The 17,170-nt window shown below is 52.1% G+C and overlaps 1 protein-coding gene across 2 annotated transcripts; it reads left to right on the plus strand.

Annotated features, from left to right (window-relative positions):
• Nucleotides 1–465: 465 nt before the first annotated feature.
• LOC309400359 (calcium and integrin-binding family member 3-like) lies at nucleotides 466–7,493 on the plus strand (the record flags this gene model as incomplete). Of its 2 annotated transcripts, XM_081968791.1 has the most annotated exons (6): nucleotides 466–516; nucleotides 865–899; nucleotides 3,787–3,898; nucleotides 5,859–6,006; nucleotides 6,801–6,996; nucleotides 7,379–7,493. In XM_081968791.1, the coding sequence occupies 6 exons, from the start codon at nucleotides 466–468 to the stop codon at nucleotides 7,398–7,400; spliced, it is 564 nt and encodes a 187-aa protein (XP_081824917.1). In that variant the 3' UTR covers nucleotides 7,401–7,493. The 2 variants fall into 2 exon arrangements, with proteins under 2 accessions (XP_081824917.1, XP_081824918.1); XM_081968792.1 differs by lacking the exons at nucleotides 865–899; nucleotides 3,787–3,898.
• Nucleotides 7,494–17,170: the final 9,677 nt, after the last annotated feature.

Raw genomic sequence — 17,170 nt, forward strand, 5'->3', positions numbered from 1 at the left:
AGCAAACACCCAGGAACCCATCTGTGGTTGGGAGGAGACGGTTTGTTGTAACTCTGATTGTAAACCTTCACACCCAAACAACTGATCTCCACACAGAAAGCAACGGGAAGTGTTCAGTGCTTGTGTGAGACAGAGCACATCCAAACCTACACCCCTTGGGTAGCAAGACAGTTTCCAAAAAGCCATCCGATGCAGCTGGGTGCCCATGATGTAATCTGAGCCTGTCTGGCGCACGGCAGAAGCAGGGGGTGCTGGGCACTCACCACGTGCCACCTCCGCTCTGAAGATTTGATGAAATGCCCCTATTATGATCCAGAGATCCGTGGAGCAAAGCAAGCAGACACCTGATCCTCTCCAGCCTCCCAGAGCCCAGGGCTGGAGCTCTGCCTAATCTCCATCTCCTGCCTCTCTGGAAAGCCACCTTGGGGGCCGAGGAAACCATGGCTCACTGCGGGGGGCGCAGAAATGGGTAACAAGCAGACCATCTTCACTCCGGAACAGCTGGATGCCTATCAGGTTAGCCTCTCCCTCCCTCCCTCCCTCCCTCCCTCCCTCTCTTTCTCTCTCTCTCTCTCTCTCTCTGTGCTGCTGCTGCGTTTCTCAGAGGGGAGGGGGTTTGCTGCTCCTTGTCAAGGGAGCTTCTCCTCAAGGTGGGATGAATAGGGGAATGGGGAGGGGGTGGGCAGGGATGAGGAAGAACTTCTCCCCAATGGGCCTTCATGCAGGCAAAATAGGGGGTGGGGGGGCAGGAGGGAGGGAAGAAATCTGTCAATTAGTAATAGATGATGCAAAATCGCCCAGCATTGAGGAATCCTATGCTAGCTGGCTCTCACGCTGCTCTTTTATGTTGCTTCCATCTTTCAGGATGTCACGTTTTTCACAAGGAAAGAAATCCTGAGGTGAGACCTGCGGCTGCACTGTCAATTCCTAGATCCAAAAGAGAAAGTCAGGAGAAGGTTTTTTTAGGAGGGTTGGGATAAAAGGGGCAGGTTTTTTGACTTCGGGGAGCTCCTTATTCTAGCTGGGAAGTGAACGTTGCCCAGGCTTGGCACCTTCTCCTTAGGCTGGCATCTGCACAGAGTCCCAGGCAACAGGTGGACAAGCAAAAGCCACCATGTGTCCACTCAGAATGGAGTAGGGAGCCCCCCTCCACTACGGCATCCTTGACTCCAAGCCAAAGTGCACAAGATAACCACTACAATTTAAAAGCAATGCAATTTTAGGACATCAGTTTTGAACATAGATTGATTGGCACCCGACCCCCTGCTCCCTACAGAGGCCCTCTCTTCCCTGGGTCCTAGTTCTGGCGAGAGGACAGGACCCCAGGCACATTGGTCAGGACATCCGAGGGAGGATACTCTCCGTTGCAATTAGTGACAAGCCGTGTCCAGGGAACACAGCTGGGGAAAAGCCTGCCGTTTGTGAAACCTAAGCATGAACCCATTTTCATCTCTGGGATGGGAGCCAAGGCCATAACTGCACCATGAACAAGGCCTGCATTATTAATGGGGAAGAGAGGCTGTTCGAAATGTTGGCTTCCTTCTGCTCTAACCCTAACTGACCAAGGCTGCCCTGAAAAGAGGGTCTGCTCTGCCCCCCCCCCCACTGCAAGGACAGTGCTGACAAAGATGCCCGCCAAGGGAATGCCTCTCCTCTTGACAGTCGTCTGTTTGGGAAATGCCCCATTGCTACTTTTTCACCACTTTGGCCCCCCAAAGTTCCACGTTTGAGGGGCCAATAGCAAATTAAACAAGGGATCCCATCCCACGAACCACGGAAAGAAGCAACACACTTAGGTCGAAAACCGAAAGGCAAGCGGAGGAAGGAGGGAAGGGTGTGCAGGGGGAGGAAGGGAGAGCAAGAGGGTGGGGCTTTGGGGCAGCGCAAGCAGCAGCCAGGTGAGGCTGACCAAGCGTTTGCGTGGATTGGCCTCAGAAACTGGAATCCATCCATCCTCTATCCCAGGGTTCCCCAACCTGTGGGCCACGACCAACGCATGGGCACACGCGCACAGCCCCACTCAGGCAAGGGTAGTGGGGGGGCTCATGGCCCCACTTGCGAGGTGTCAGGGGTGCTCAGGGCCTCAAGCGAGCATCCTCGCACAAGCAACAGGAGAGCAGCGTTGTATCCTCACCCCATCCTTCATGTTCCTCCTCTGGGGGCAAGGAAGGGCAAAAGGAGAGGCCCCACTCAGGCCACATGCATGGAATTTGCACAGCCAAAATTCAGCTGCCAAAAAATATTCTAACGGAACCGTTTTTCTGGTGGGAATAAAAGTGGTCGGTTTGGAGGCAGGAGGCTGTTGACTTTGTCCTTCCAGATTGACAAATTTCAATCAGTGCTTGATTTCAGACCCAGCTGAGACCTTCTGAGTTGGAGAGAGGGCGAGTGTGTGTGTGAATGTTTCCTGGTTATCAGTTGAAATAGATTCAAGAGTTCATAGTTAAGTAATTTATTGACAAGTTGCATGAAATTGCACAAAGTTTGTCTTAACCCCCAACATAATATTGTAACAAGTGTGTTCCTGGGATGAGGGGGAGGAATCCTTCCGGGGCCAAGTGGGCCAAATAAACGAGATGATAATAGATGACGTAGATTGGGGGGGAGGGGGGGGAAGGCTGGCAAATAATAAGAGCAGCCTCTATCGGACAAGCCCAAAGGACTCCAATGTCCCACTCTGGGATGCAGGATCTGACCCCGTATTGACACCTACGGGTCTGACATGGGGAATAGGAATAGGAATAAAAGTTTAGCTTGCATCAACAGGATACACTTAGCAACTCAGAGAACACCCCGTTTTTCTCCTTTGGTCCAAGGGCTAAACCGGAGGACTAAACCCCACGACAAACCATTGAGGGAATTCGGTGTATCTAGTCTAACCAAGAGGAGGACCAGGGGTGACATGATAGCAGTCTCCCAATATTTGAGGGGGGTTGTCACAAGGAGTAGGGGGTGGACCTATCCTCCAAAGCACTTGAAGAAGGTCAAGAGATAACGGCTGGAGTCATGGGTGCTCCGTCTCACACACACACACACACACCAGACATTTAAAGTGCGCCCAACTGTGATTCAGGGAAATTCACTTTCATGCAAAGACCGGTTCCAAAACCGCCATCATGGCTGATGAAGAAGCGGCTGGAGGGAGCTGGGAATGTTTCATTTTGAGGTGACCGAAAGGTGGAAGATGCCTCCGGAAGACCTCCTGCAGGAGGGTCTTTCAAAGGAAATTCTACATCCTGGAATTCAGAACCCGGGACAAAGTTGCAGGAAGAAGCAGACGGTTAGAAAAAGCTTGCGAGAAGAGCAGCAATTCAAGAGCGGCTCGACTGCTCAAAGAGCCAGCTCGGTCTAGCGCTAAAGCCCCCAGGCTAGAAACCAGGAGATGGGGAGTTCTAGTCCCACTTCAGGCATGAGAACCGGCTGGGTGACTTTGGGCCAGTCCCCCTTTCTCACTGCACAGGTGGGGAAACTGGGAGAAGGAAGGAGCCTTCGTGTGTTCCCCGCCTTGAGTGATCTATAAAAATAATACGGGTGGGATAGAAATACACAAACAAACAAACCCTAAGCAGGGGTGCCAGAGCAGCCAACAATGTTGCCAAGGCTAAGGGTTCCCTGGTGGTGGGAGTGCTTTGCAAGCCTCGTGCCAGCCGGGAAGATTTCCTGGTGCAGGGCAGCGTTCCTGGCCATCTCTCTTCTTGGCTCAGCAACTGATGGCAGGTGCCCGCGAGGCCAGGCCTGGGCCCACCAGCCGAGACAGAAACCTTTCCTCTGCTTCCTTCCTCACAGGCTGTTTGACAAGTACCGCGACTTGGCGCCCCAGTTAGTGCCACAAGACTACACCAGGAAGCCCAGCGTGAAGCTCCCCTATGAGCTCATTGCCAGCATGCCGGAGCTCAAGGTACAAGGGTGGGTGGGAGCAGGGTCTCCTCTGCAGGGAGGGTGGCCAATTTGGGACTGGGCATGCTTGGGACACACATGAGGGGGTGGGTGGGTGGGGGAGGCAGGACATCCAGGGCAGGTCCTGCCTGGCGGTGGGCTTTGGGCCTCTCAGCCTGACTCTGTGCCTGGATATCACCAAGGAGTTTGCAAGACCCAGGAGGATTTACAGCAGAGTGATGGCCTTGGGTGTGTGGGTGTGTGCTGTGAGAAGGGGAGTCCATCCCTAACCCTTAGTCAGCCAAGACTGCAAATAGTTCAGTGGGGCAAACAAGGGGAGTCATGGGGGCCTGAAACCCACAAAGAGCCTTAAGAACCTTAACCATGGCTGCTCCCCTCCCCCTTCCTTTGGTATGTCTAGCCATGTTTTCCTTGAGGGAGGGGTCGCCTGCAATGCCAACTGGGCCCCACCCTTGAGAGACACCCTAAAATACCCCAAAAAGGGAGGCTAAAGTTGCTCCCCTCCCCAATGACACCCCATCCCTCCCAGCAGAGTATAGATAAATATCCACTGGAGAGCATTTAGGGTGGAAATAGGAAGGGCAGGTGAAAAGAAGGGAAGAGACTTGCAGCCAGAATTCAGCCATTTGGCACCCAAATTTAGCCGCAGCATCTCCTGATTCCTGGCACAGGGAGGTACTTTAGCTCGTACCTCAACCCAGCGAAGGGGGAAGCAAGGCAACGGGTGGAGGTAGCTTTAAGGGACCTGAATTGGGCTTCCCCCCTTCTCTTCTCCTTCCCATCCCTGCTGGCTCTTCTAGATGTCAGTCAGCGGGCAGACACAATCTTGGTCAGGTGAACTGGGGCCTGCTGGAGTGCCAGGGGTACCGGCATCTTCTTAGACCAGAGTGTCCGGTACTTAGATCTGGCCCACGGGGTCGCCCTGGAAAAAGTCAAGGAGTGGCCCATGGTGCCACTGCCAAGACCACCGGGAGCCTCTTTTCGCTGGCAGAGTGCTCGGGCCACCACGAGTGCTGACATCAGTGATGTTGAGCTGGCCACCCACCCCCCAAGGTCAAGTACACCCTGATGCAATGAAATTGCATTTGACACCCCCGCCTTTGACTATGAAGCAGGCTTAGGCATTCTGGTTGATTAATCAAACTCTTTCTTAATTAATATCGGAGACTGATGATTGAAGGCAAACAAACAATAGGTGGTTGACAGTTGATAGGGAATTTGTCACAAATGTCTAAAGCGAACATGCAAAATGATCAAACAGGAAGCGGGGACTTTCCCTGACAGTTCTGAGCTAAAAGAAATTGAAATTGAAAGGAATCCGGGAAGAAAAGTGGAGGCTTCATTTGGATCCAGGAGGAGCTTCAGGGAAAACGGGCAAGGACTCTTTTTCTCAGGCCAGAGAAGGAGGAAGAACCACCTCCTCCTACTCGGCCTGGAGGGCTACGCAGGTACTCCCACCCTGGAAGAAAAGGCAGGAGGAAGCTCTTGCCCATCATGGCTTGGAGGGGGCTTTTGCGGCGGGGGGGGGAATGCCTTCCTCAAACCATAGTTCCCCCAGAACAAACAAAGGCCTCGAGGGCAATTACAGCACAGGGCTCGGGGTCAAAGTCTAAGCAGGCCACCTGCTGCTAAGGGAACCGGGCGCATTCGGCCTCATGGAGAGAAGGCTCAGGGAGGTTAGCTGTCTTCCTGTCCAAGGATTCTCCATGGCACCTGTGGGCAGAAGCAGAAGCGGGTGGAAGCTCATTGGAGGGAGATTCAGCCTGGAGTTCAGGATAAATTTCCTATAGTCCATGGAACAGCTGTGGGGGCTCCATCGTTGGAGGTTATCAAGAAAAGATGGGGCCCCCTTTTGTCCAGGAGGCTACAAGGTCTCCTGCCTTCGGGAGGGGGTTGGACTAGAAGACCTCCAAGGTCCCTTCTGGGCCTGTCTTACGATTCTACGCCTTCTCCCCCCGCAGGACAATCCCTTCCGCCAGCGCATAGCTGAGGTCTTCTCTGAGGACGGGGAAGGAAACATGTCCCTGGATGACTTTTTGGACATGTTCTCAGTCATGAGCGAAATGGCCCCGCGTGACCTCAAGGCCTATTATGCCTTCAAAATCTATGGTGAGTGGGCAGGTGCCAGAGGGAGGGGGGTATCCGCAGGGAGGAACCATGGGGCGCTCAGAGGGAGGCAGGGAGCTGCAGCTGCCGCGTTTGTCCCTCCCTCATTAGCACCACCAAGGACACCAAGGTCTCCAGCCAGGCACGCTGGGCTAATGGACCAGAACTCCCGGGGGCCCCTTCCTTTCCTTTGAGGGGCAGGGGGAAGGACCGGCCATCACTCAGGGTCACACCTGCAGTAGAGGGGAAGGAGGCAGGGGGGTCCAATCCTCCTTCCTCTGCCAGGAGCTACTGAGGATTTAGAGGGAAGCCGTTCCAGGTGCCTCCACCAGCATCCACTCCCCGTCCTCTGCTGGGAAGCTCTCAGGGCTGGGAAGCACCACACCTTCCTTTTGGGGGGGCTCCATGGAGGCTCAGCTGCCCATCCACTTTCCGTCTGTGTGTGTGTGTGTGTGTGTGTGTGTGTGCGTGCGCGTGTGCGTGACTGTCAGCCATTTTCTTTGTTCTTCATTTTGTGGGAGAGGCAGGTGTGTGTGCGTGAGCAGCCGTTGCTCCTGCAAGTGGGGCTGTGCATGTGGGCACAGGCGTGTGCCCCAGCCACCCACTCACAGGGGCCCAGTTGTGAAAAGGCCGCAGCATCCCATCAGTGGGCCGCAGACCGACAGGTTGGGGGGGGGGGCTGTTCCCGAGGAAAGCAACGGCTCTTCCTTTCCATCTGTGGAGATCAGAGGCTGAGGGTGGGCAAAGGGAGGGTCTCCTCTGGCTGTCACTAAGCGTTGCGGGGGGTCCTTCAGCAGACTTCAACGATGACAACTACATCTGCAAGTCTGACCTGGAAAAGACGGTCAACAAGCTGACCCGCAAAGAGCTGACCCCGGAGGAGGTCAGCCTGGTGTGCAACAAAGTGATTGACGAAGCCGACTTGGACAACGACGGCCGTCTCTCTCTGGAAGACTTCCAGCACATGATTGTCAGAGCGCCCGACTTCCTCAGGTCAGGGGGTCTTCTTTCCGCAGCCCCACACCCGTCTCTCCCGCTCCCCCCAATGAAGAAGCCGGCCCTCCCTTCAAGCCAGCTGGGAATCCCAGCCGGCCTGGGCTTTGGGGAGCAACTTCCCAGAACCCCCTGAAGGAGACTAATGGTGGGGGGGGGGGGGTTGTGGAAGGTGAAGCCCAGGGGTCTGGGAGGTGCCAGGCCTGGAATAAGTGGCTTTGGCCAAACATTTTGTGATTAAGGCTTTGATTAAGATCTCTGACTGCTCCCCTCACAAAAGCTCCTGAGTAAATTGTGGTTTCTTTCTTTCTTTCTTTCTTTCTTTCTTTCTTTCTTTCTTTCTTTCTTTCTTTCTTTCTTTCTTTCTTTCTTTATTTAACAGCACCTTTCACATTAGAATCTGACAGGCTCTCCAAGCGATGAACCTCATCCATACGCCTTCCCAATTCCCTTCTTTCCTTCCGGTGCTGAGCCGGAGGCGGAGCGGGTGACACCTGCTGCTCGCTCGGAACTCTTTCAAGCCGTCCAGACCCTCCTGGTGGCCAGAGGGAAGTAAATGCTCCGAGGAGGAGGAGGAGGAGGAGGAGGAGGAGGAGGAGGAGGAGGAGGAAGTACACAGTTGAAATGGGAATGGATTATTTTTTAACAGTAGGAAGACATTTGATTTTGTTTTTATAAGTCAGAATTCTTATCGATTTGCTTCGCCTGTGTAATGAGCCAAACCATTCAAGCACCAGTCGCTGCTACTGGCTGAAACCCATCGATGGATTATGGAGTATTAGGGGCAGCAATGCAGGAGTCAGATCTCATGCTCTGGGCTGAGTGCAGGACATTACTGGAACTGACCAAATGACCCTGAAGTGGACGTTCTCCATCGGGTATGGGGAGCGGGGGGGGGGGTTCCTTACGGGAGATCAAGCAGAGCCTTGTGCCTCAGAAAAAAACTGCCAGCCCTCTTCGGCTCTTCCTGGCTGTGAAATAAAGAACCTGATTGGACAGCTAAAAAAATCTGGGATGGTTTGAATTCAACTATATTTCATCGCGTGAGAATAAAGATAAAAGCCCAGGGGAGTCCATCCTTGTTTCCCATCACGTTCCTTTGGAGGGGGTGGAAATGTTTTTGCATCAACTGTCCGCCTTTCTTCCTAGGCCTGTGCACCTTAAAAGTCCTCCGTCCACATGCCCCGTCCTTAGTGACGCTCGTCCCCGTTTTTAAGCGACGGGGTCTCATTGTATCACCTTCCTCGTCCCCAACTTGCTACATGACCAAAGTAGAGGTCTTTGGTCATCCTGAAATGTGACCCCAAACTTTCCCTAGCCTTAACCCGAACCCGAACCCTAACTTTCCCTAAACCATCTTTCCCAGCAGTCTCCATGTTTCCAATGTCTTTTTCCCACACTTGGAACTGAACCCAGAAGGACGTTTCTTCCAACAGAAGTCTGCTGGATTGCCAACTTCCAGAATTTCCAACCGGAGAGGAAGAAAAATCAGGCATTTATACTTCCTTTACGCCCACAGACGTCAAGGCAAAGCCAAGCCAACTCTCCCTCCCCTCCCTCCGTCATCATGTTGAAAGAAATGTCCTCCTGGGTTTGGCTCCAAGTGGGGAAAAAGACACTGGAGACATGGAGGCTGCTTGGAAAGATGGTTTTAATGGTGGAAAAGACCACATGGCTTGAGTCCTGAACAGAAAAGGTGATCACATGCTTCAATGTTGGTGGAGAAGAAGAGAAGCTGAGTCCCTGGTTTTATGCCCTCTCTGGCCTTTGATCTTGAGCTTGTATTCTGATTGGTTGTCAGACTCCCATGGGGCCATACAGGGGCAACCCTCTAGGCTGCGTTTTGAATCCAGGTTTGGTTGAGTTCTCAGATGCCATGTGGTGAGTTGGGTAAAGGGCCAATATTATCATGCCTTAATCCCATCCCCCTGGAGCTGAAGGGAAGAAGAACTCTTTATTATGTAAAGGGACAGGCTTGGCCTTCTTAATGGCCCATTGACAAAGTGGGTGGAGGCAGGAAGCTACAGGGAGCTATTCTCTCTTTAAACCATATTTCTCCATTTTCACATCCAGGGAAATATTCTGCCTTTTCAATATTTTCTAGGATATTTCATTTTTCTGGGAGAGGGCTGGGTGATAACTTTCCACAATCAAAACAGGAATCTGGTAGCACTTTTTTCAACTAACACATTTTACGAAAACTCATAAACTTTCCTGACCTGCAGCTCTTCACGAGATATACTACATCACAATATTTATTTATCCATTTAACAAACATGTACAGCTGCCCATCTCCCAGAAGGAACTCTGCACGAGGAGCAGGGTTTTTTTTTAAGGCACAGCAGTGCATTACATAGCAACGCATGGCGACGCATGGCATAGAAGGGCAGAGCATAGCACATCATAGCAGTGTGGTGCTTTGCATTGCATAGAAGCGCAGCGCATAGCAGAACATTGCATAGCACAGCAGTGCGTTGCGTTAGATTGCGTTAGTACAGCAATTCAAAAAAGCCACTTGAAGCACGAAAGCTTGTGCGTGTTTTTTTTAAAAAAAAACCGTGTTAGTGGGGAAAAGGCGGTTTGTGTCCGCTGCAGACTAACATCCCCCTCCCCCCATTTAAAGCAGGGGGTTGCAAAACAACCTTGGCACTTTTAAGAAGTGCAAAGCCAAACCCGGGATTTTCCAACCCACGTGCCCTGCAGGAGAACAAGACAAGCCTGGGCAGGTTCCGTTATAGAAACAAAAAAAACAAAAACACAAGAGAGAGGGGGGAGGGGGGGGAGAGAGAGAGACCCGATGTCGTCACCCGCCTCGCACCAATGAGAAACAAGGACTCCTTGCTCACTGCCCAATGGGAGGCCGCAGAGGGGAAGTATTTAAGCTCCGGAGATGGCAGGAGCCCCGCCGTGGCTTTGAGGTTCTCCTCTCTTTCTAATCCTAACTCACTGTCGGCTTCGGCGGCGCTTGGCCTCGTTCGCTGTTTTACTCGGTGGCTTTCACCAAACCGAAGCTCCAGAAAAAAACGCCAGTGATTCAGGGGAGCCTCCTCCGCTAGCCAGCCACGCGTTTCCCCCCTTTCTCCGCCTTGGGCGTGCTGGCCTTCCCAGCTGGCACCAGCGCCCCCGAGGCCGTGGTCAGCCTGGTCCGGGACACTGCTGCTGCAAAGGGTTCGGCCCTGTCCACTGAGGCGGCGGCGAGTCTCACCGAAGGGTGGAGGACCGGGGGGGAAGGGCTCGCGAGGGCTCGAGCATGAAGAACAAAAATGAGCAGTGCCTCCTGTCCCACTCACCCCTGATGAGTGGGGTGAGTGGCCGGCACCTCCCGGACACTCCAAGCCGAGGCTCCTGGGGAGAAAGGGAAGGGCTGCAGGTCACCCAAGCAAAGGTCTGCTCTCCTCGGGCTGTGCGGGGCTGCTTTCCCGGCATGGCGACCATGGTTTAAGCTGTCTCCACTGTGGATTGGCCCAAAAACCTGGCAGTTGCTTCTGCATCTCACGGTCTTTCCCTGCGTTGATTAAGGGGTGAATGGTGGGGACCCTCGAAAGAGCAATGCGGGCAAAAGAAAGTCGAAAGAGTGGGCCTCGTCCCGGGGACACGCTTAGTCCTAGCTGCCAGCCCCGAAAGAACAGACTCCTGAATGAGAAATAATCACGTAGTACAAGGGGTTTGCACAACGTGTAACGTGTTCACACTGGTGCAATGGGTCTGGGGGTTAATAGGATTTATTGGGTTAGGGATGTTGTTTTCTTTTTTGGTCTTCACTGAGTTGTGTTGTGTTGGGGTTGCGTTGAGGGAGCTCAACCAATCTCATTGTAGGCATGTTGTGCCCTGACACAGAATTGCTATTAGAAGTGCTTTTTCAAAAAGGCAACTGGACTTGGTTTTTCCCCCCTTGAAGACGTTTTGCTTCTCGTGCTAGAAGCTTCCTCAACTCACTGAAGAGCTGAAGAAGCTTCTTGAATGCCCTTTTTTCAAGGGGGGGGGGGGAAACAACAGTCCAGTTGCCTTTTTGAAAAAGCACTTTGGGGACAAAGGTGACCTGGAGGATTGAGAATTTACACAGACCTTCTGGGTGGTGAGGTTGGTTGGTTTCTTCCTCCTACTTACACATCTCTTGAGACAACTGTGGCCTGCAGAAGCATTGGAAAACCCTTCAGCTTTTTATGTTTTACTCTTTTTTCTTAATGTGAGCCCTCCAAAGTTTAGGTTGCATACAAGTTTAATAATTTTTTACGAATATATTTTTGGGTGCTTGTCTCCACCGTAAGTAACGGATATTTTGCCCCCCCCCCACTTTCTAGGTGGGTGGATGACTTGCATGGTTAAACACAAGGCTTACGTTGGGGGGATCCCCCCCTTTTCAGGATATTTCTAGATTAAAGAAGTACCTTAGTAACATTCTGCAAGGCAGACCAGTTTTTTAAAAAAAGGGGGGTTGGCTTCTCTTCTGGCACCAATACAGAAAATTATGAAATTATAGGAAGTTAGCACCCACCTCTCTCCTAGAGAAATGGAATATTTTAAAAAATATTAAAAGGACAGAATATTTCCTCTAAATGAGAGACAGAAACTCGGCTCCCCTCCACCTTTGTCAATGAGCCATTAAGGCCAGTCTATTCTACATAACAAAGATCTACTCCCTTCAGCTCCAGGGTGATGGGATTAAGGTATGATAGTATTAGCCCTTTACCCATCTCACCACAGGGCACCTGGGAGATTACATCATCACCTAGCAAATCAAGTAAGCCTGGGAGACAGCCTACATGTTAGATACTTGCTCTAACTACAGTGGTTTCCACCAAGGTCCTCTGTTCTGGCGGGAACAGAGGTTTAATCCTATTGGTCGAAGGGTCTGACAGCTCCCTATAAAAGGGCTGCTGTCAGACTCAACCTTCGCTGTATTGTTCTCACTTGTTATACTTAATAAAGAGCTGTTGTTACCGTTAAGCCTGTGTGTGCCTTTCCATTACCCAATCTAACACTGGCGATGAGGGAAGATTGGAAGGCAACTAGACAAACTGAAGAGCGTAGCAATCCAGCAAGTACATCCAGCCCGGAGCTCAGGGCAGCTTCGAGCAACCATTTTGAGCGGCAAACTCAAACGCCCTCTGAACACAAAATGGCCATGCACGCCCCACCGACTCTGTATGACCCAGTCACTGAGCACTGGGACTCGTACATGCTACGATTTGACTGCTTCCTCGAGGCAAACGACCTCATAGGCCTTTCTGAAGGCCGCAAGAAGAACATGTTTCTTGGGCACTGTGGCCAGGAAGTGTTTGAGATGGCGAAAGACCTCTCTGAGCCAACACTCTACAATCAGTCGCCTGGTCCGTGCTTCAGCAGACGCTAAGGACTCACTATGCGCCCAAGCCATCCAAGCATGTTCACCGACATGAGTTTAACATCAGGAACCAGAAAGAGGGCGAGTCGATTAATGAGTATTTTGCAGCGCTCCGCAAGGCCGCAGCGTACTGCAAATTCCAAGACCTGGACAAGCTGATTCTGTAACGCATAATTTGCGGCGTACGGGACATTAACCTACAGAGGAGGTTACTTGCTAAATCTAACCTCACTCTACAAATCGCCTTGGACGAAGCCAGGGCGTCTGAATCAGCTGTCAAATCTACTGAGACTCTGCAACGCCAAAGCACTCCACAAGACGCACGGAAGAGTACACATGTACATTGCGAGGCTGCAGAGCCCGAGAGCTCAGAAGGCGATGAAGATGACAGCTGCTGCATGCGCAGTAGCCGCGCCCAGCTAGCGCGCAAATTCAAATCATGTCTCCCGCCTTGCACTAGCTGTGGAGGAGACCATGCCAGATCAGCTTGCCATTTCCGCGATGCAACCTGCCAGCGCTGTGAGCGAAAGGGGCACATCGCCAAAGTGTGCCAGAGCGAATTCCCTGTCACTGCCTGGCAGCCTAGAAATGCACCAAACCGCCAACAGAGGCCCAACCAAGGGGCCTGGCAGAAGCCATCATGGTGCTCAGAGGACGACAATAGAGTCACCTACCACACCTCAATCGGCCAAGTCCGCACCAGGCGGCCAAAAAAGCTGAAGGTCACAGTCCTCATCGAGGACTCTCCATGTCAGATGGAGATTGACACAGGGTCATCGCTGACCATCATACCATGGTCTACCCTAAAGCAGGCTATCCCTAGCCTAAAGAAGCAGCATCTTCACACCCCTGACATCCGCCTACACGATTACCAGGGAAACCGGGTCCCCATCATGGGCCAAGGCACCTTCCAGGTGAAGTTCAAGCAGTTCAGCGGGAAACTCCCAGTGACAGTGGTCAGCGGCAACCTGCAGAGCCTCCTAGGGCTAGATTGGTTCCAAGCCCTGGGCCTAGAGGTGACCAGTATCAACACCTTGAAAGACGATGGTGCTGAAGCCATCTTTAAGGAGTTCAAGGATGTCTTCGGCACCGGTCTGGGTAAGTATGTGGGGACTCCAATTTCCTTTAGTTTGGACCCCAACATATCCCCAATAAGGCTAAAGCCCAGGAGAGTACCTTTCGCTCTCTACCCCAAAATTGACAGGGAAATTGACAAGCTCGTAGGCCAGGGAATCCTAGAGCCAGTTGATCACACACCCTGGGAGACCCCTGTCAAATCTGATGGGTCTGTCTGCATCTGCATGGACTACAAGTGCACAATAAATAAAGGGCTATAAGAGAGCACCTACCCTGTACCCATTGTACAGCACCTCCTTCATTCATTAGGCCCCGGAAAGATTTTTACTAAATTGGACATGGAGCAGGCATACCAACAATTGCCTGTAGATGGCACTACAGCGGAGGGCCAAACCACTGTGACGCACAGGGGTGCATTCAAATGTCACTGCCTGCAATTCGGCGTTAGTATCGCCCCAGACTGTTTCAAAGCATCATGGAACGGCTTTTGCAGGGATTCCAGGAGTCGTCCCCTATTTTGATGACATCTTGGTATCGGCTATAAATGAGGCGCAACTTTTAAAACATGTACAAACAGTTTTGGCTCAAATTAGAGACAAAGGTCTCTGTCTCAAAAAAAAGAAATGCCAAATTAACGTGCCAAGGGTTGAATTCCTAGGGTACCTAGTACCCTCTGGGATTCACCCGACCACACAAAAAATCAAAGCAATTCAGGACGCCCCCACACCTCGCAATCAAACTGAGCTGCAGGCGTACCTCGGGCTCCTTAATTTCTACAGCGTTTTTCTTAAACAGAAAGCCACCGTTGCTGAATCCTTAGACTGTCTCCTGGCTAAGAACACGAAGTGGTCCTGGGGCAAAGCCGAGGCTGCTGCATTTGCTGCGGTAAAACGACTCCTGTCGGTGGATTCCTTCCTAGTACAGTATAGCCAGACTCTGCTGTTGGTGCTGACCTGCGACACTTCCCCGTTTGACGTCGGTGCTGTCCTCAGCCACCGCATGCCCAACAGAACCGAAGCCCCTATTACATTTTACTCCAGGACCCTGTCCGCCGCAGAGCGGAAGTAAAGCCAGCTGGACTGTGAGGCTTTGGCTGCAGTGGCCGGGGTAAAGAGATTCCATGAGTATCTTTACGGCTGGGACTTCGAACTAGTTACAGACCACAAGCCGTTGTTGGGTTTACTGGCTGGGGACTGACCTACCCCAGTGTCATTATCACTCCCCATGACCAGATGGACCATTTTCCTAGCTGCCTACTCCTATCGTCTTATCCACTGACCATGCTCCACTTTGGGGCACGCTGACGTACTGACCCTACCCCTGAGATGCCAGTCCTCCTCACTGAATGCCTTGAGACTGGTCCTCTCTCATCCAGTGACGTTGCCCATCACTCTGCAAAGGACTCCACCATCAAGCAAATTTTGAACTGGGTGTGGAGGGGGTGGCCCAACGGGCCTGTTGGGGCTGATTTCAAAATCTATTTTGCCAAACGCGATGAGTAAATGGCTGTTTACTGTGGGGGGACCGGGTTGTTGTTGTTCCATCCAAATTGTGCATTGCAGTATTAGAGGCTTTACCCATAGAGCATCCTGGAATTGTCAGGATGAAGTCTTTGGTTAGGAGTTATATGTGGTGGCCTAACATGGACAGGGAGATCGAAGAATGGGTGGCTACCTGCACACCGTGCCAGGAGTCCAGACCAGCTCCCCCAGAGGCGCCTGCTAAGGAGTGGGAGCGACCTCAAGCACCGTGGTCTAGGGTGCACATTGACTTTGCTGGCCCAGTTCACAGCCAGACATTTCTCGTAGTTGTGGACGCCTACTCGAAATGGTTAGAGGTAGTCCTGATGACCTCCACTATGGAAGAAGCAGTTATCAAGGTGCTATGGAGACTTTTCTCCAAGCACAGCCTGCCCGACATCTTGGTCTCTGACAATAGGCCCCAATTCACGGCCATGCAATTTGAGACTTTCCTAGCAGCTCAGGGAATCAGGCATGCCCTGGTTGTGCCATTCCATCCGGCCTCCAATGGTCAGACAGAGAGAATGGTGAGATCTGCAAAAGAGGCCCTCTCTAGGATGGGCCCGGGAGATTGGCAAACATGGGTTGACCACTATTTGCTAATTCAGCACATCACACCGAGTGCCACTACAGGGAGAAGCCCCTCTAAGCTTCTCATGGGTCACCAGCTAAGGTCCCACTTAGACCGGCTACACCCCAATTATTCTGCCTCATCACCCCCAGACTCCACAAGCAAGATTCGGACATTTAGCATAGTGGATTTGGTATACGCCCACAACTACGCCGGGGGAACTCTGTGGATCCCTGCCACAGTGATAGGCACCACTGGCCCTCGCTCTTACCTCCTAGAGCTCGAGGACAGTAGGAATTGGAGAAGGCATATTGACCAACTCTGTGGCCGCCTCTCCAGCTCCACTCTTAGACAACCAGAGGTAACTCCTGCACGAGTTAGCCAAAGCCCTACCCAAACAGAGCAAACACTCACTCCTTCCACGGCCAGCTCAAGCCCGAGGGTACCGGGAAACTTATCTGGTTTTGTTGCAGGCCCACAGTGAGCTCCAAGCAAACCAGCTCTAGAAGCTCCAGCCGCGGCCTGTGAAAGGTTCCAGGAGCTTCCACCAAGCGGAGCTGCAGAGCAAACAGGTCTGTCTGACCTGTCCAAGGAAACCCCTCCTACTGAACTGCACAGGTCAGGCAGAGCTACCCAAAAGCCCGCCTACCTGTGTGACTACGTCACCAGTAGGATTGTTCCATCCAAGAGGGGAGGGGTGTTAGATACTTGCTCTAACTACTGTGGTTTCCACCAAGGTCCTCTGTTCCATTGGGAACAGAGGTTTAATCCTATTGGTCGAAGGGTCTGACAGCTCCCTATAAAAAGGTTGCTGTCAGACTCAACCTTCGCTGGATTATTCTCACTTGTCATACTTAATAAAGAGCTGTTGCTACCATTAAGCCTGTGTGTGCCTATCCATTACCCAATCTAACACTACAGATTTGCCTTGCATGGCCCCATGGGAGTCTGACAGCCAATCAGAATACAGGCTCAAGTTCAAAGGCCAGAAAGGGCATAAAACCAGGGACTTTCAACATTTCTGCCCTTTTTCTTCTTCACCCAATATCTTGGAGCATGTGATCACCTTTTTCCCCCAGGACCTCAAGCCATGTGGTCCTGTCCACAATTAAACCATCTTTCCAAGCAGCCACCATGTTTCCAGTGTCTTTTTCCCCACTTGAAACTGAACCCAGTCACTTCCGGTTTGCTCGTAGGATCATTTTTAGTCCTCTGGAGCCTTCAGGGAAGCCACCTGAAGGTCCCTGAAGGCTCCGGAGGATTAAAAATGCCCCTAAGAGCAAACCGGAAGTCCATTTCTGAACTTCTGATTTGCCCATAGGGCTGTTTTTTTGTGCTGCAGAGGCTTCGGGGAAGCTCCTGAAGCCTCCGGGGGGGCTCTGGGGGGGTGGGGGAGGCTGTTTTCACCCTATAAAGCCTCTGGAACCTGGGGAGGGTGAAAAAAGTATGCCAAAAAATGAGGGGGAGGGCCTGTCATGGGCACATGTGCACTGGGGGGGTCGTGCATTGCATTATAGGTGAGGCATGCCCAACCACGCCCCCCCCCCCTGCACTCCCCCTCTTATGGCACGCGAGGCAAAAAAGGTTCGCCATCGCTGGCTTAGACTGTGCTGTGAGTTCAAAGCAATTTACTTTTTTCAGCTAACAATGCACCAAGGTGGG

The sequence above is a fragment of the Natrix helvetica genome (assembly GCF_964273705.1).
Source record: "Natrix helvetica genome assembly, chromosome: W".
NCBI classification, from domain to species: domain Eukaryota; kingdom Metazoa; phylum Chordata; class Lepidosauria; order Squamata; family Natricidae; genus Natrix; species Natrix helvetica.